Here is a 19466-nt window from a genome sequence, read left to right as displayed (position 1 = left end):
CCATTGAAAAGATGAAACAATGTATTTGTAATCCTAATGCTGGGGATGGCAGATACTTACCAATCCCCAGAGTTTCCTGGCTATCCAGTCTAACCATCTGGAAAGCTTCAGAAAGATAACCAACATCAACCTCTGGTTCACTCACACCTACACATACAACCAAGCACATACTTGCACAAGTATGCACATACACATACAAGTAAGGCAGACACTTGATGCTAACTCTACATGTGTATGTGCACACACATACACCAAAAATAAAAACGATCCCCTAATTTGAGAGGGTCATAACACCAATCTTCTAATTTTAGTAGGAGACTTTGGTCAATGGTTCTTGACTAGTGTGTACATTCTAGTCAGAGGTAAGGCATGTGGACAAACACCAGCAATGACCTTCTATCCAATCTTGGATTTTCAGTTATCTCTAAGTTCACATATGTGGTCCAAAGAACTGGGACTGTCTGTTCTTCGAGGAGACTACCTGGAGAATTATTATCTTAAATACAAAAAGTATTTTCCGATCACAAGAAAGATGGCTCAGAGGTTAAGAGCACTGACTGCTCTACCAGAGGTCCTGAGTTCAATTCCCAGTAACCACATCACGGCTCACAACCATCTGTAATATGATCTGATGCCCTCTTCTGGCCTGTAAGCATACATGCAGACAAAACACTATACACATAATAAACAAATGACTTAAGGGCTGGAAAGATGGCTCAGAGGTTAAGGGCACTGGTGGTTCTTCCAGAGGTCATGAGTTCAATTCCCAGTAACCACATCATGGCTCACAACCATCTGTAATGAGATTTGGCACCCTCTTCTGGCCTGCAGGCATATATGCAGACAAAACACTGTATTCATAATAAATAAATCTTTTAAAAAAGTATTTTCTGGCAGACTGGAATTATTATCTTATTCTTAAATAAAACTTTTCTTCAGTTAGTATTTCCAAGGGTACATGCTCACTCTAGGCATCTTTCCTCAGTTTGGTCTAAATTTTATCGTATTTCTTCATTTACTTATTTAGACAGGGACTCACTGTGTCACCCAGGATGGCTCTGACCCCCTGATCATCCTGCCTCAGCCTTTTCAGGGCTGGAATTACAAGCATGTTCCACCATGCCACACTTGAAGCCATTCTTTACTTCATTTGAGGAAGTTGTGACTCTGTCTTAGATGCACAATATTTCCTCTTTTTAGAGTAAAACTAAAGAGAGTATGACTTGTGATTCACTACACTGGGGTTAAGCATCTGCGTCCAAGTCTTTCAGCGATGCAAGAGGGAATCCGATTCCAAGTTATAATGGTTTGGATAGTAACGGTAGCCCAATTCAAAGAAAGAAGACAGAACTCATATGGCTCATTTAAGAATGAACAAAACCTGAAAAAAAACCACATTTGTAGCAATATAATGAAGAACTTAACATGCTGGAATTTAAGATATCTCTTCCAAACAGAACAAACAAAAGAAAGAGGGGGGAGAGAAAGGAGGGAGAAGAAAGAAGGAGAGAGGAAGGGAGGGGAGGGGAAGAGAGGAGAGAAGAGGGAAGAAAAAAATAAAGACAGAGGGGGAGCAAAGTATCTACACAATTGGGTTAAATGCTGAGCTACCATTTGGTTTGGCAAGCATCCAAAAGACCAAAGCCTAAAGTGTTGGGACAAAGAATTGCTGAATTTCAGGAGGAAAGAGAAAAGGCTCCAGTAAGAGTGATTGTGAGAAAAAGCATGGAGAAAAGTAAAGAGTTCACAATTTTGATAATATGGGGAAATTTTCTGGTTGAAAGAGTACAAAGGCCCCGAGGCAGGGACCATGTCTGGCACCTCAAGAAGCAACATACACGTTTGCCTGGTGAATGGGGGAACTGTTCACTGCTACATCAATAGCCCAAATCAACATCTGGCACAAAGAAAGAGCTCGGTATCCCTGATGACTTACACAGAAGCACAGCATGCATATAAAGTAGAGCAGTTACTTCACACCCCAGAGAACTATGGTTGATTTTTAGAAAAGAAAAAACAGAGAGGCTGGGAGATGGCTCAGCAGCTAAAGGCACCTGCTGTCAAGCCTGGGGACCCAAGTTTGAACCTCAAGACATGTATTATAGTCAAAGGAGAGAACCAACACAAGAGATTGTCTTTGGACCTGGTATGTACATGTATACACACACATACACACAATAAATAAAAAATCAAAAAACCAAATAGTAATTAAAAAATTTAAACATGCCTACCACTGGGTTCTTAAGATTCCCTTCTCTACTTAGCCCTTACCTAATGCTCATTAAAATAAAACTGCCATCACTTCTCCAAGTAGCCTCCTTTGCTGTGTACACCAGTTACTTTTCTCCTGTTGTGTCCAATGTCTATCTTGTAAGAAGCAAACTTTGAGCATGTGGTGAAGACATGGCAGTGGACAGCCAACAGTCTGTGCCTCAGCAGACCAAAAGCAGAGAGAGAGAGAGAGCCAGCGTTCCTCCCTCCAAGTAGAAAATCTGATCCTATTATAAATTACCTGGTCACTGATGAAGCCTCTGTGACCCTCTCAACCTTAATCTTATACCTACAAAACACAAAGGAGATGCTGCCACAGGTTCAGCGGCCAGCTCAAGATATAGCCTGAACCCTGTGGACCACAGCTGTACTGTCCTCTATAGTTAAACCCAGGGATAAATTTCAGGTTTCTAGCAGGGTACCCAGAAGGTTCTACCTAGTCAGGCACTCACCTTTCAAATGCATTTACTGTTTCTTGGCCTACCCAGCTGGTTGCTACAGGATCCCCTGAAGGGTCTGCCTTCTCGGGCATTCACCTTTCAAATGAATGTTAATGCCCTGGAGCTCTCCCTCATGATCCCCTGGCCCCCCCGTCTACTAAGTACCAGAGAACACAGGCAGGCGCCACGACATGCAGCTACATATGCATTATTTTTAAAGAACATAACTGGAATTTTGTATCTAATAGAGGGAAAACTTTCGCTATAATCTCAAGGATGGTCAGACAGCACTGGGAGCTAGAGACAAGATCAAGAGTTAAAGGTCATCTTTAGCTACACAGCAAGTTCAAGGCCAGTCTGAACTGTACAAGAACCTGTCTCAGATATATTTTTTAAAAAAAAGTGTGTGTGTGAGTGTAGAGGGGAGGCTAGAGATAACTCACTGGTTGGTTAAGAACTCCTAAGAGGACACAGATTTAGTTGTTAGCACCCATATGGTCCACAACAACCAAGGGAACCGAAGCCCTCTTCTGACCTCTATCAACACTAGGCATGCGAACAGTACAGGTACACGTATGCAGGCAAAGCACGTATCTGCACTTTTAAGTAAAACTGAAGAGGCCAACATAGGGTGCTAGTGCGACGGCTCAGTGAGCCAGCCTGCCAAGCCTAACGACCAGTCTGATTCCCAGGACCCACACGGAAGAAATGGACCAACCCCTCTCACCCTCACATGTGAGACGGCATACGCCCCACACGAAACTGAGCAAGTAAACAAATGTTTTAAAAAGCTGGGCATGGTGATCCATGGGAGGCAGCAGCACATGGATCTGTGAGAGCAAGACCAGTCTGGTCTACACACTCAGTTCCAGGCCAGTCAACACTACATAGTGAAACTTTGACTCTGGAAATTAAAGAAAGCTTAAAAAAAGAAGCCACCTTTACCCCAGCACTCAGAAGACAGAATCAGGCAATCTATGTGAGTTTGAGGCCAGCCTGTTCTACATAGTGAGACCCTGTTTCAAGAAAAAAAGAAAAAGCAAAGGCCAGTAAAGTGTGGAAACTGAGAAGAGGACTACGTGGAGTTCACGGCCAGACTAGGCTACAGTATGGCCAATATAGGAGGAAACTTAAGATTTATTATTGTTCAGGAGACAGTTTCATCTTTTAAAGATTTCTTTTGATTTATGTGTCTGTGTGAGTGAATGCCACGTGCGCAGGTGCCCAGGGAAGCCAGACACCCTGGAGCTGCTGTTAAGGAGGTTGTGAGCTTCCGGATACGGGTGCTGGGAACTGAATTTAGGTTCTCTGGAAAAACAATATAAGCTCTTAACGCTGAGTCATCTCTCCAACTCCCTAGAAAATAATCTCTTATATTTCACAAAGACTGTTCAACAAGAATAGGCCTGTTTCCTAATGCATTTCAATGAAATGTTTATTCCCAAATTTCCCTTTCTACAAAGGATCCCAACTCAGTACTGGTGCAAACAAAGTACTGGTGTATACATGTGTGTGTATATATGTGTATTTATATATATCCCAATTTTAAAATAACAAAAAATATTTTAAAATTATATTTTTATATGTAAGTTATATTTCTAAATGTTTGTTCTATAATAATTTATAAATTATAGGGCATATTTGTCCTACCACAAATAAGTAGTCATAAGGAAAAGACAAATTAGTCCCCAAATATGGTTTCATTATTCCCTATGGTGATATAGATCAAAACCCAACCTACTTTCTTGAGGTATTAAGTATGAACCATTAAGTAGATTCCAATATCATATTTACAACATGACCCTTTTTCTTTATTTTTTTGAGGCAATCTTAGTCTGCAGTTCAGGCTGACCTGGAACTCACAGCACAGCCCAGGCTGGCCAGGACCCACAGTCCTCCTAACCTCCATTTTCCAAGCGCTGGAATTACAGGCATGAGCTCACATATGTGTACACCTGCACCTGTGGGCACAGGTGGGCATGCATGAGGATGAAGGCCAAATGACAGCTTCAGTTGTCATTGCTCAGATGGTATCCACTTTCTTTTTTCAGACAGTGTCTCTCATTGGCCTGGTACTTGTCCAATAGGCTACACTGCTTGGCCAAAAGCCAGGAATCTGCTTTTTACACACCCCTTTCTGGCTGGGACTTTAAGCCCATGCCACTATGGGCTCTAGGGATGGAACCAGGTCCTCATGCTTGTAGGGCAGGCACTTTACCAACTAAGCTCACTCTGCCTCTCCTTCCCACCCACTCCCACCCCCTCCACCCCGGGCTGGACTTGAACTCAGCAGTCTGCCTGACTCTGCTTCTCTATTCTACTTAGATACTGAGATATGGTCTCAACTAGCTTAAACTGGCCTTGAATTTGCTATGAATTTGTTATTCTTGCTATGTAGCAAAGAATAACCTTGAACTTTTGTTTTCTCCAAAGAATTATTTATTATGTATAATGTTCTGCGGGCAAGTATGAGCCACCACAGTGGCTGGGAACTGAACTCAGGACCTGTGGAAGTGCTCTTAACCTCGAAGTCATGTCTCCGCAGACTTCTAATCCTCCTGCTTCTACCTTACAGGATACAGGAGTGCTGAGATTATAGGCTCACACCATCACAAATAGTTATGGAGTGTTGGGGAGCAAACCAAGGGCTTTGTGGGTGCTAGGTTCTCAATAAAGGTATGTGAAAATATATTTGTTTTTTTTAAGGGACAGAAATATACAAAAAAGTGGAGTATGTACAACACAGTTCCAGTTTTGTTAAATAAAATATTGAAAACCATCAAAACATACAAGTATATTTAAACTATTATTTATTATGAGGATTATGGTAGATATCATCATTTTAGGCTTTTTAAACATGGAGTGTCCATGTAATGGGGTTTACTTTATAGTAAGTTAAAGAGAAGGTGGTTTACACAGAAATATATCCTAAAAAAATATTACCTATTATATTAAAACAAGGACTGTGTCTATGTGTGTTTGTACAGATATATAGACGTATACATATTTTTGGTGGCACATACATGGAAAGATATGTAAAAAGTAACTATCACAGGAAAATATATCTGTAGGCTAACAGGGTAGTTAAAGAAGGCAAAAGAAAGGTTTCCATATTTACCTGTGGGGGTGGGTTGTTAAAGACAAGTGTGTTATGCTGCCCAGGCTAACTCAGACCCACAATATTCCTGCCTTAACTTTCCAAATGCTGATACTAGAGGCATGGAGCATCACACCTGGTAATAATTTAACTTTTGAGCAATTTATACTTATCAACAGGAAAAATTAAAAGTACTTTACCTTGTACCATTGTTCCTAATGACTTCCACAGTTTCTTCAACAAAATATCGGTCCTTGATATATGCAAAGATATCATCACAAATCTCATGTAAGCGTGAGCGATGGGTAAGGTTGGTCAAGTATAAAACTGGAATAATTAGTGGTTCTGGGAAGCTCTGAAGATTCTGTCTTGCTCTTTTTTCTGATTCAAGTGCTTCCTGATAGGTCAGTCCAGGTCTGCCCGTCACTGCACAACTCCACACAAGACTGTTGCACAGAATGGTTCGTTCAAAAAAGTCACTAAATAAGAAACAAAAACAAAATCCCATTACCTATCATTTCACAAACTTTACATTATTAAAACTGACACCATTATGACCTTTTCCCCTATGCCACCTCATCAACTTAATAATACAAGACTAAGAAAAGGTCTTTAAGCTCACACAGCAGCTTAAATGTGCTATCAGGGAAGTTGAACAAGCTGTACCAGTTCTGAAATTTGGAACCAAACTGAAAGCAAATTCAACTTTTCTTTTTCCTTTCAATTTTTAAGCTTTTTTGTTTAAAAGAACTCACAACACTAACATCAATTAGCCATGATATTTTAATAGACCTTAATAGTAGAAATACTAATAAATCTAGGTACCTAACAAGAGAATTATGTGATAAAAAGTCATTCAATAAGCAGTGAAAGAATTCTTAATACTAGGGGCAAACAACCTTACTTCAAGTTTGTGCCTTCCTTTATTTTCTATTTACAGTTTGCAGAAAAAACAAAATAGAAAAAGGAAAGCAGCAACAATACAGAAAAAAGGAAGAAAAGGTGGAAAGAGGGCGAGGAGGGGAGAACTTGCAAAAGCAGAGATTTTTGGAATGCTAACTAGAAATCGGGCTGTAAGCCGGGCCAGGGCTCACTCATGAGTCATTCCAGCACTCAGGAGGCTGAAGGAGATTTCCAACAATTTCAAGGCCTCCAAGTGAGTTCTAGTTCAGTCTAAGCTACAATTTAAAACTGTCTAAAAAATAAGTAATGTGCCAGGAGTGCTGTCATGCGTCTGTAAATGTAACACAGGAGGATCAAGGCTAGCCTAGGCTACCTGAGGTCCTATACAGAAAAAACAGCCTAGGGTAAGAGCTAGGCACAGGGATAAAACGGTCATCCTAAATGCAGTGCCTTTTGCAACTGCAGTAACTTCTTAGTATGAATCTTTACTTTCTAAAGTCTACCTAGTTTCAGTGCAAGAAACCTAGAAAACAGAAAAACTTCAAAGAGAGATTGGGTAGAAAAAAACTCACTGAATACACAAAAGCCCCAACACATATTATAACCATAAAAATGTGTCTTTATGGACATGCTATAAACAGATGTTCCTAAGCAAGAGACTGGGAAGAAAGGGAAAACTTTGTGTGTGGATGATTCTAAAACATTTCCACATTGTTTGAATTTTTATTTAAGCATGTACGTATTCATCATTTTACAAGGAGGCTTTTCTAAATACAAAATATTAGAAATAGGCAAAAAGTTAGTAATGGATACCCAAATGGAGGCTATGATAAACTTTTGTGCTCTGTAGAGTAAAAATATACACTGGTCTACCTTCAATAATTACCTCACTATTTATGAGCAAGTCATTCTTTTAACTCACACCTTCCTGAACCCTTCTCCCAAAGCAGTCAAAGTGCTCTCCCTGTGTCTACTTCTTGGCTAGTCTATCTGTCTGTCTTTCAGATTATCCCTATAGACGCTCAGATCTTCAAAGATCATTTGGGGCATGTTTATTAGGATTGCTTCATTTGCACGTGTATCAAGAGAACAACAAAAATTCTAAGAAAGAAAAAAGAAACATATAAAACCAAGAGAAACCAATCCCAATACAATGAAATAAGAATACTAAGAATATGATGATGACGACACTAGGAGCTGGAAAGCTGACTCGGCGGTTAAGAGCACTCTCACTGCTCCTGCAGGACCCATGTCAGCAGCTCACAACTCTAGCTCCCAGGAATCATATGCCTCAGGCTCCTACGCTCACCTGCATAGACCCCCCTCCCCACAAACATAATTAAAAAAAATCTTAAAGCCAGGCGTGGTGCTGCATGCCTTTACATCCAGCACTCAGCAGGCAAAGGCAGATGGATATCTGAGTTCAAAGCCAGCGTGATCTACACAGAGCAAGTTTCAGGACAGCCCAAGCTACACAGAGAAACTCTATTTCAAAAAAAAAAAAACACCAAAAATAAAAATCTTTTAAAAAAGAAAGATTTAAAAAAAACACATATGCCAAGTCATATGACCTGGCTCTATATGAAGAGCCTTTTCTGAAGTATGTTTTGGTGCAATAATGAGGGGTTATTTTTAAAACAAGAGACTTCAGAGGAAGGCAAAACAGAGCAGGAAATACTAGAACATCTTTTTTTCAAGTGGTATTAAGGGTTTGATCTTAAAGAAGGCGTAAAATTAAAGAATACCAGTAGGGGAGGTGGGGTGGAACCTGTTTTTAATAAGCAATTAAGTTTGTGTCATAATAATTTATTAACTAAGAGGCAAGGATTTAGATAAAAAGTTATTTTTTCAAGCCTACAGAATAAAATGGATATAAATAACATTAAAATAATTTACATTTTTGTGTTAAATCTTTTGTATGAAGCCTACTACCCACATAAAATCATTTCACCTGCTTAATGGTCCACAAGGCCAGGCAACAGCTTTTATATCAGCTAAGTTCCAGGGTATCTGGGGCCCACAAGGAATGTAAAATCACTGCAGGGTGACAGTTAAGTTTAAATTAGGTTTCCATAGACACTAGACTTGAACACTGTCTAAAATGTTCAGTGAGCAATGGTACAAGTTCCATATGTAGCTATCAAGCAAGTAACCAGGTGGAAAAAAAATAGGGTATATTGCAGTGAGATAGTTCAACAAACTGTCACCACCCTGAGAACCTAAGTTTGATCCCCAGAAGCCACATGGCAGAGAGACTCAATTCACAAGCTGCCTTGTGACTGATACACTCCTCAGAGGTACCTAAGCTCCTGCCATACACAACCATGAAGATATGTAAAGTACAAAATGAGACAAAACAGGAAAGGAACCCATGCAAGCTGCCCTGCTCCTCCCATAAGGTCCCCCTCATCTCCTGCAAAATGTTCATGTTCTTATATTTCCTTTGGTCTCTAGATAGTTCTTGTTACACTGATAGCCATCTACAAAAAGATCCAGCCCTCAGGAGTTAGGAGGCTAGGTATACTCCACCACTGTGGCTAAGTTATCACAAGAGAGGAAAAGTCCATCACCCCAAAAAGCACAGAGCCATCTACTGCCCACTGTTGGAGGAGGGCCGCCTCATCGTTCCGGCTGCTCTCCACTTGTTCATCCTGGCCACCCAGATCCGAAATAATCACACAGAAACTGTATTAATTAAACCACTGCTTGACCCATTAGCTCTAGCTTCTTAGTGGCTAACTCTTATATATTAATTTAACCTATTTCTATTAATCTGTATATCGCCACATGGCTGTGGCTTACCGGCTCAAGTTCTGGCATCTCTCTCTGGCAGGGTTACATGGCTTCTCCCTGACTCCACCCTTCTTGCTCCCAGAATTAAATTTAGTTTTCCTTGCCTACCTCTATTCTTTTGCCCTATGGGGCCAAGTCAGTTTACTTTATTAACTGATCAATCGTATTCACAGTAGACAGAGGGGAATCCCACATCGACACAGCTTCACTTTAGCCCACTTTGTCATTCTGTTCATACTTAATTCTGCATTATACACATTTAAATATGAAGTTTGTTAATGCCAAATTCAAGAAGGTGGGTTACAGTGTCTCCTCAACATCTATGTTTTACTAGTTTGATCAAAAAGAAAATGCAAAGTATTACTTAATATGAATAACCTAAGATAACATAAATTACATCTGTACTGCCTAGAAGCCAAATGCAGCCTTCTCTTGGGTTTGATTTCACTGGCACACAATCACATCCTCACTCTGAGGTATTCTCTTGCTTTTTCACTCAGTGGTATAGAGTGTGGGAGACACCATGACCAACACAGTCTAAGACATTCGTTATCTGCTTGCTCACACACAAAAACATATTTTTTCCTCTTCATAATCGTTTCATAAGGAAAAATTCTGAGCTACAGGGTAAAATTTCTTTCTAAAGTCTACCAGTTCTGGTGAATATGCTAAGAAACAAAATGCAGCAGGCTGTTAATTTGTTAGGGGTTAGAAAAACTGAAAGCCTAGTGGATTTAAAAATTAAGGAATATCACATACAATTCAGATGAACACAAAGTGCACTTTACTTAAGGGCTGAAAGTCTACTAGTCAGATACAAAATGTGGTGAGCTCCAGGACAACAGCAAAGATCTCAAGAATTGCCTTGCCCAAACAAAAATAATTAGCCATATACTAAAAAAATGGAATTGCTAACCTGAAATAGATCATGATATGCAAAGGCTGAGAAATAGCCACGAGCTTCAAAACCTTCAGGAGAATTTGACAAAGGTGAGACATGCACAGACTGGTGCTGGAGGTCCAAGTCCTCACTTAAAATGATGGAATGTCAGCCAGGTGGCGACACACGCCTCTAATCCGAGCACTCCGGAGGCAGAGGCAGGCGGATCTCTGAGTTCGAGGCCAGCCTGGTCTAGAGCTAATTCCAAGACATCTAGGGCTACATAGAGAAACCTTGTCTCAAAAAACGAAAGACCAATTTTAAGTGAAACTCAAAACTCATACTTCAGTGTTGATTTTTAATAGTTTCCCTTGCTTTAAACGTGTTCTTTACAGTATCTTCTATCTAGAGTCTCTTTCTGCTCCACTTCATGTCCTGTGAGCCTCATCTCTCAGGCTCCAATTTAGATATTCTCCTACTTGAGGGCTTCCCCAACTCCCAGCAAACATTTATCAGCTTCCTCTTGGATGTTTCCACTCTGCTGGCTTCCTAAGACATATGTGGCTTACACATTTCTCACTAGGGAGACAAATAGTCTCAGCATCTTCAAAGTCTCCCCAAAGAAAATTGTCACGAGTAGACACTCTCAGTGAACGGTCCACATTTATCTACATGTGCATTTAGGCAGAAAAGATGCATACTTGAGAGGAAGAGAGATGTCTGAACCCTAGCATTATCACTTTACTTTGGGTAAAGTTACACAATCTCTCTGAACCTGGTTCCTCTTCTATAAAATGAGGGTATATTTCATAAACAGTTTATGTAAAAATTAAATGAGCTAATTCTAAACAAATGCCATAGGATATATGCACTCAAAAGATATACCTACTTTTTTCAATCTTTTTTATTATTATTGATTTCATTGAGCTCTACATTTTTCTCTGCTCCCCTTCTCCCATGGTCCTCATGCTCCCAATTCACTCAGGAGATCTTGTCTTTTTCTACTTCCCATGTACATCAGATCCATGTATGTCTGTCTTAGGGTCCTCATTATTATCTAGGTTCTCTGGGATTGTGATTTGTAGGCTGGGTTTTCTTTGCTTTATGTTTAAAAACCACTTATATGGGTTAGTACATATGATAATCGTCTTTCTGTGTTTGGGTTACCTCACTCAATATGGTGTTTTCTAGCTCCATCCATTTGCCTGCAAATTTCAAGATGTCGCTATTTTTTTCTGCTGTGTAGTACTCCATTGTGTAAATGTACCACATTTACCTTATCCATTCTACGGTTGAGAGGCATTTAGGTTGTTTCCAGGTTCTGGCTATGACAAACAATGCTGCTATGAACATAGTTGAGCACATGTCCTTGTGGCACGATTGAGCATCCTTTAGACATATACCCAAAAGTGGTATTGCTGGGTCTTGAGGAAGGTTGTTTCCTAATTTTCTGAGAAATTACCACACTGACATCCAAAGGGGCTGTACCAGATTGCACTCCCACCAGCAACGCAGGAGTGTTACCTTTATCCCACAACCTCTCCAGCGTAAGTTGTCATAAGTGGCCATTCTCACAGGTAAGTGTAAGATGGAATCTCAGAGTTGTTCTGATTTGCATCTCTCTGTTGACTAAGGATGTTAAACATGTCCTTAAGTGTCTTTCAGCCCTAACTTTTTTATTGTTCAAGATCTTATGTGCAAAGAAGATCCTAAATCAGTGGTTCTCAAGCTTACCAATGTTGTGACCCTTTATGTGGTTCCTTGTGTTGTAGTGACCCCCAATCATAAATTATTTTCATTGCAACTTTATAATTTTAATTTTGATCCTACTATAAATGTGAAGTCAATATCTGTGTTTTCTGATGGTCTTAGGCTACCCCTGTGAAAGGGTTGTTTGATCCCAATGGGGTCACATTGTGACCCACAGGTTGAGACTCTCTGTCCTAAGAGGAATGCCAAAACAGCAAAAAAGACAGTGTCAGAGGAACACCTAAAGAAAGTTCAGCACTGAGGAACAGGACTTAACTAGCTTAAGAATCTGAGGAAGTTCTTCCTGGCAGCTCCTTGAAGCAAGCACAGGAACAACAGAAATTTTAAAAAGAAAGGTCAGACTCCAAAGCTACTGAGAAACCCTGTTTTGGTTTTAAAAAAAAAAAAAAAGTTTGTGTGTGTGTTATGTGTTGAGAGTGTAAGCACGCAAGTGTCGCAGTGAGTATGTGCAGAGGTCAGTTCTGTCTTTCTACTCTGGGTTCTGGGGAATCAAATTCAACTCAGGTCCTCTGGTTTGCATTGCAAGTGCTGAGCCATCTCACTGGCTCAATTTTGACTGTATTTTGATTAATAACATCAGATTATAATAAATACCATAAACCCAATTTGTTTGCGAAGAAGGCTAAAGGTGCTCAGACTCCTTTGAAATATGACTTTATTTATTAGGATGTGTGTGGATATTTTGCTTGCATGTATGATGGTGCACTTTGTATGTGTCTGGTGCTCACAGAGGCCAAAAGTGGGCACTGGATTCCCGAGAACCATGAGTGCTGGGAACTGCACCCAGGTCTTCTGGAAGAAGAGCCAATGCTATTAACTACTAATCTCTCCAGCCCCAACACTGATTGCTGATTTTCTTAGACATGGAGTCTAAGTTTTATCAGACCTTGAATCCAGGGTGGCCACTGTTTTCATCACACATACTTATACTCTCAACACACATAACACACACACACAAACTCCCCCTCGTCCCCCCGGACAGGTTTCTCCATAGTCTGTCCTGGAACTAGCTCTTGTAGACCAGACTGACCTTGAACTCCCAGAGATCTGCCTGCCTCTGTAAAGGGCACCACAGCCCAGTCACTCTCAAACTTTTTAAAATTCATCCTAAAGAACTTGTGGGCATACTTTATTGCTTGCCCTTGTCTTAACTATGGTGATTTAAGCTCTTTCTTTTTAAAATTTCTGTTGTTCCTGTGCTTGCCTTTAAGGAGTTGTCAGAGAATATATTGAGACCTCAGCGATCTTGTCTTCTCTCCTCTCCTTCCTATTCCCCACCTCCCAGGTCTGTCTGTCTGTCTGTCTCTCTGTGTTCTGGAGCAGCTCAGAAGACCCTCTTAAGGTGAGAAAAGACATCTCTTTAGAGTACCACACTTGTGTCAGCGTTCATTTCTTATTCAATTCAAGATCAGTTTTGCCACCAACTGGACAGAGTTAAGTGGATGAGCCCAGAGGAAACAGCAAAACCAAACTGAGAATCCATACAATAGTGAGACCAACAAAATGGATTATTATTTCAATCCATTAAACTCTGGGATACTACTGATATACATGTTTTGAATGAAGAAAACTGTGTTAACATTAAAAAGCATGACATGTTAAGCATAAGAAAGAAAGCTGAAAACAGTAGTTGGGCACCCTTTAATCCCAGCACTCCAGGGGGCAGAGGAGCCAGGAGGAGTGGGGCACCCTTTAATCCCAGCACTCCAGGGGGCAGAGGAAGACAGATCTCAGTGAGTTTGAGACCCGTCTGGTCTACAAAGAGAATTCCAGGACAGTCAAACCTGTTACATAGAGAAACCAAAATAAATTAAAATAAAATCAATAAAAAATAAGGAAAATTATGAAGTATTTAGGAATCTCTGCTGTACCCTAGGAAAAAAGGACCTGTGTACTCAACAGTCAGCGACATGTAACCAACATATTCCTAAACAGGAGCTAAATACATCTAATTTAAAGACACTGGCTTGAAAGATTATCCACATTCCCTCGAAAAGCGCATGCTCACCAGACAGACTACAGCTAGATTTCATGTGTCCCATCATCAATGTGAGAACTGGCTGGTATGACAAGCATTTTACCCCACGGTAAACTGATGGCACCAGGTGTGGTGGCACATGCCTGTAATCTCAGCACTCATGCGCAAGAGGATCTCAAGTTCCTGGCCAACTTGTCATTCATTAACAGACAGCATTCTTCTAATTTGTCCACTACTACCAAGAGCTTAATCGCTGAGGGGCATAGTAAAGGTCAGTGCTGAACAGACAAGAAAGTGGTGCCATCTACAGAAACCCAGTTTGTAATTCTAGCTTCTTTGTGCATATCTCTACAGCCTCACATAAGCACCATGTGACAGTAAAGCAGCAAAAAGCATAATGTTGAGGGCCTTAAAATATGAATTAAAATTCTGGTGCCATCAATGGCTGAATATGTGATTACAATCGCAATCAATATTGATACCTTTCCTCGTTTACAAAAAGGCTGAATTAACAACAAAGAATTGATGAGCAACAAAAGCAAAATGTATTATAAGCTATCAAATCTTTTTCACTGGAAATCAAGTGAAACAAGCTGAACTGTCTACTAGTTTGGGGTGGAAAAGAATAGTAAACTTTATATTCTAAATGTAAAACTTTTCAATTCTAAATGTAACTTTACATTCTAAATGTAAACTTTCAATTCTAAGAAGCCAAAAAAAAAGAGTTCAAGACAATAAGTCAGTGGATAATAGAACAAATTATTAGGAAATTATATGATGTATAATTTCTAATATTCAACTGTCTCACTATTTTTAGCAACTGACCAGAGGGTAGTGACTCCGCCTTTAATCCCAGCACTTGGGAAGCAGAGACAGGTGTATCTCTGTGAGTTCGAGGCCAGTCTGATCTACAGAGCAGTGCCAGGACAGTCTCCAAAGCTACAGAGAAACCCTGTCTCAAAAAGCAAAAAACACAAAACAAAAATTGTGTTCCCATCAAAATTACTGTATAAATCTTTACCTGACTGGAAACTAAATTATGCACTTTAACATGTAAATTTGCCTACAGTCAATGTGTTATTTGTAATAGGTTTCCAGAAAGCAGGTCAAACAAGAGTTAGCAATTAGTTCAGAAACATGCAGTTCAAACCACTTCAACAGAGGAATTTATACTGTATAATCACTAACGATCCATCTTGGTCATGGTCTGTCTTAGAGAACACATGGGGTCTTGGAGAGAGAGAGAGAAAAGGAGACTAAAGGAATCAAGCACAGGATACAGAAGGAGGCGATGACCACAGCTGCTTGGGAAGAAAGAGGAAGTGGACTAGAACAACCCAGTGGAACACTATTTAGCAATGAAAAGTTTCTGACAAACTACGAATGAGTAAAACGTTTGTTGAGAAATGAGCAAGGCTGGAAGCTCTTGCAGCAGAAATTTACATTCAAGAAATAAAAAGAAAACTGAAGTATCTGGGTGAGCACAGATAAATATTCAGACAAATACAAGGTTTTTTTCAAACTATAAAAGATAACCTTCAGATCCACACAAACTTATCTGAGATGTTAGTTCAAACAGGCTCCCTTCAATTTCTCCAGATCATATACCACCCAACCTAAATGCATTTCTCAAAAGGTGACTTTTTACCATTTAAGGGTTTGAGAAGATGATTTTTTTTTTTTTGGAAAAATATTCTTGGTTTTTCGAGACTAGGTTTCTCTGTGTAACAACCCCGGCTGTCCTGGAACTTGATTTGTAGCCCAGGCTGGCCTCAAACTCATAGAGGTCCACTTGCCTCTGTCTCCTGAGTGCTAGGATTAAAGGCATACGCCATACAACGGCAGCTTTCTATTTCAGTCAATTTAAAAATAATGATTAAATATCTAAGGAGATGATGCAATTTTGTTTAGGAAAATGATCAAGTAGCTACGCTACCAAATTAATAATTTCTCTTAAACTATAATTCTCAAAGCCTCAAATACTTCAGCACTAGAGGAGAAAAGATGTGTGTTTTGCTTTAAGCTATCTTTAAATATTTTAATATCCCAAGACTACAAACATACAATTCCTCACTTTTTGTGTTGGGCTGCCAAAAATTTTCATTTCAGCATTTCAGATTTCTCCGTGATTAGAATAATTCATTTCGGGAACCAAAAGTACACCAAGAGGGTTTAATTTGCAGGTGAGAAAAGTCAAATCTACCTTGTGCTCTACAAGGAGGGCAGCCTTTTTTGTTGTCTGGGTCTAAGTTTGTAACCCAGACTGACTGACCCAGAAGTCACTCTGTGGCCCAAGCTAGCCTTGGGCCTGCAAACCTCCTGATCAGACTCCTAAGTACTATATAAAGGGCCTTTTTGAAAGACTGCTTCTATCAGAGGGAAGAAGAGTTTGGGATGTAAGTCTATTAGTTGTTGTCCCGGTACTCTTAAGTTCAAAAACAATCAGAAATGCTACTAAGGATGTTAGCTTAAACTTTAGAAGAAAATATGAAGGAAGACATAGCCTTGTACAGTTAGCCAACTCAAATCCACTTACGAAGTTACAGGAGTGCACTCAGTAATAAAACAAGTCTGTACAGGAGCCCAGAGAGATGTGCACTCCTACTTAAGGTACTGTTTGGTGAAAAGTACCATCTAGTCCTCCAGATAACACCTTTACCTGTAACCCCTTCTAGGGAGCTGAGGAAGGGGGTGTAACTTGGAACTGACTTTTCCAATCGCTCTACTTTCTCAGGCAGCCGCAGGGTTTGCCTGAAGACCTCCCTGGATCAAGCCCCCCCCCCAGCCCCCCACACTCTGAAATCCTCCTACACACCACGTATTTGGTTGCTATTAACACACGGTTTCCAAACCACAAAGAGAGGCTGCGTGGAGGATAAAGGAGGAGAAGGGGGGGGAGGATCAGGCTGTTCCTGTGACTGATCAATTAGGGTCCCCGTTTAAACACGGATCGCAGAGACCAACTTCTTCACGGCTTCGTTTTACTGAGCAAGCGGAGCTCTTGGTTCTACCCGGCAACGAACTGAAAATTTGGGAGTTGAAGCTACGTCTGCAAGCAGCAGCTTCGGGTTCTTATCAAAACAAAAGCAGTGGCACATGTCAGGCGGCCCACATGCGCGGGGAAGGGGAGGGGGTTAAGAGGCGACAGACTGAAGCTGGAGTTGAACTTGTCTGTCTAACCCCCACCCTCCTCTCCCAACTCCCACGGTCGCGCGCTCGTCTACACCAAAGCAAAAAATGAGGGGCGTCCGGGGTGGGGGGCAACTGTCTCCCATTCCTCCGCCCCCCCCCCACGCTCGGCCCGACTTCTTCCTCGCCGGTCTCCCGGGGGCGGAGACGCCGAGTTCCCCGGGGACGGGAGTTAGTCACCCAGAAGAGGCGGTGACAGAGCGCGGCTCGCGTCGCACACTCCCAGGCCTAGGCGGCGAGGGACGCGAGGCCGCCGCTCGGGACACCCGTGGCCCCAACGCCCCCAGCCCCGGTCCCGGTTCTCCCGGCCGGCTGAGGAGTCCCTCGCCGCTCTGCGGAGCGAACCTCCACTCCTGCCCCGGTCCCCCACATTCGCCCTGGCAGCCCCCACTCTCCCCCTCCCAAAAAAAAGTCAGAAGCCACGCGTGACCGCAAGTAGCCAGTCCCGGGGGCCGGCTGTTTCCTGCCCTCGGGGTCAGGGATTCCCTCTCCCGGCTGCGGGACGGCGGCGGCGCGCGGCTGACCGGCGGGGATCCCGGAACCGGCGAGCGCGTGCGGCCGGCCGAGCGCGGCGGGCGGGGAGGAGCGAGCCGGGGAGTTTCCGCCCGCCCGCCCGCCAGCCCGGCCGGCGAACGCGGCGACTGCGAGCGGTCCCGGGGCCTCCGCGGGCCCCGCCGCCCGCCGCCCCACGCGGTCACGGCGCGCGGGGGAGGGGCGGCCCGGCACCGGGTCGCGAGCCCCCGGTAGAGACCAGAGGAGAAACAGACAGACAAAAGGGCGCGGGGGCGGCTGTCCCCGCTGCCTCAGCGCCCCGCTCCCGCTGCCCCCGCCGCCCCCGCCGGCCTTACTCGTAGTGGCGGAAGATCTCGTTGGTGACTTTACAGTAGAAAACTTCCTCGTCCGGCCGCAGGTCCCCGGGCGGCTTCTGCCTGACGAACGGCTTTCGGTGGAGCAGCGGCATCTCCCGGCTGCGCGCGTCCGCCCCGGGTCCCTAGAGCAAATTGGAGGGAAAGGAAAGCCGGTAAGGTGGGGAACGCCGGGGTGAGCTGAGCTGCCTTTTGTGTGACTGACGCGCCCCGGTCCTCCCGGCCGCCGCCGCCGCCACCAACACGGCCGCCGCCGGGGTGCCGAGTCAGTCAGTCAGTCAGTCAGCCGGGCGGCCCCGGCGCGCCCCGGGCGCCTCACAATGGGGCGGCCGCCCCCTCCCCCAGCGCCGCTCCCGGCCGCCGCCGCCGCCGCACCGGGACTCGCAATGTGCTAGACGCCGCGCCGACCCCCGCAGCTGGGCGGCCACGGGTCCCCCCCCGGGCGCCGCGGGGCTTTGTTCCCGGGTTCCCGGGACCCCGGCCGGCGAGCCCCTCACCTGCGAGCGTCCGCCCGCCGCCGCACCTTCCCACGAGGAACGCCACGAGGGCCCGGCCGCCCCGCCCCGGAGTCTCTCCCCGCCGCCGCCGCTCGCACTGCCACTGGCCGGCTCGGCGCGGGGGGATCGCGTCCCGCCGGCGCTTCCCCGCCTCTCCGCGCTCCTGGGAAGTTTCTGAGCTACTTTCGGCTCCGAAGGAGGAAGAACCGCGGGGAGGAGCTTTGCGCTTCTCGCTTCTACCTTTTTATTGGCTACTGGATGACTTTTACAGCCTGTCACTGATACAGGAAGAGACGGCGGAGAGCCTGGGAGAGCTACATTATTAATTAATGGAGCAACCCCTCGTGAAGAATCAGAAGCATCCTCCATGTTTGAGATTATCAGCCAGAAGATCTAGGGAAAGCGCCAGCGTTCCCGAAACACATGGCTGACGAAGTAAAGCCCTCCTCTCCGCCAGTGTGCCACCAGCGCTCAGCTCTTCAAGGGGATTCCGATTCCGATTTAAAGTGCTTTTTGAAGAAGAGAAGCGAAGGGAAGAATTAGGGAACGAAATTGCTAAAACTCTTTAAAGTATTTTGCATGCGTAAACATCCATCTTGAAGAAAGTATCTTTCTTGACACCAGTTCGTCTTAATACTTAAAACAGTTCAAAGATTTCGATAGCTCAGGAAAAAGGCAAAAGTTTGAAATGCCATCACACAGGATCCCCCACATATTTAAAACTAAACACACACTTTAAAAAATAATATATACACCTCTAAGTAATTTAAGATCAATGTTTA

General features: G+C 43.2%; 1 protein-coding gene across 4 annotated transcripts in view; it reads right to left on the bottom strand.

Moving 5' to 3' along the window:
- Nucleotides 1–18818, bottom strand: part of Baz1a (bromodomain adjacent to zinc finger domain 1A) — an 81987-nt gene extending 63169 nt beyond the window's left edge. For all 4 annotated transcript variants that reach the window (XM_085697630.2, XM_085697632.2, XM_085697631.2 and 1 more), the window contains exons 1-3: nucleotides 18685–18818; nucleotides 18170–18312; nucleotides 6009–6287 (exon numbers count right to left, since the gene is read on the bottom strand). In XM_085697630.2, coding sequence (XP_085553756.2) covers nucleotides 6009–6287; nucleotides 18170–18282 — 392 coding nt within the window. In that variant the 5' untranslated portion in view covers nucleotides 18283–18312; nucleotides 18685–18818. The remainder of the gene's footprint in view (nucleotides 1–6008; nucleotides 6288–18169; nucleotides 18313–18684) is intronic.
- Nucleotides 18819–19466: the final 648 nt, after the last annotated feature.

Source organism: Myodes glareolus, chromosome 11 (genome assembly GCF_982192425.1).
Source record: "Myodes glareolus chromosome 11, mMyoGla1.1, whole genome shotgun sequence".
Taxonomy (NCBI): domain Eukaryota; kingdom Metazoa; phylum Chordata; class Mammalia; order Rodentia; family Cricetidae; genus Myodes; species Myodes glareolus.
Note: the sequence above shows the minus strand (reverse complement) of the source record. Positions and strands in the feature narration are given on the sequence as shown.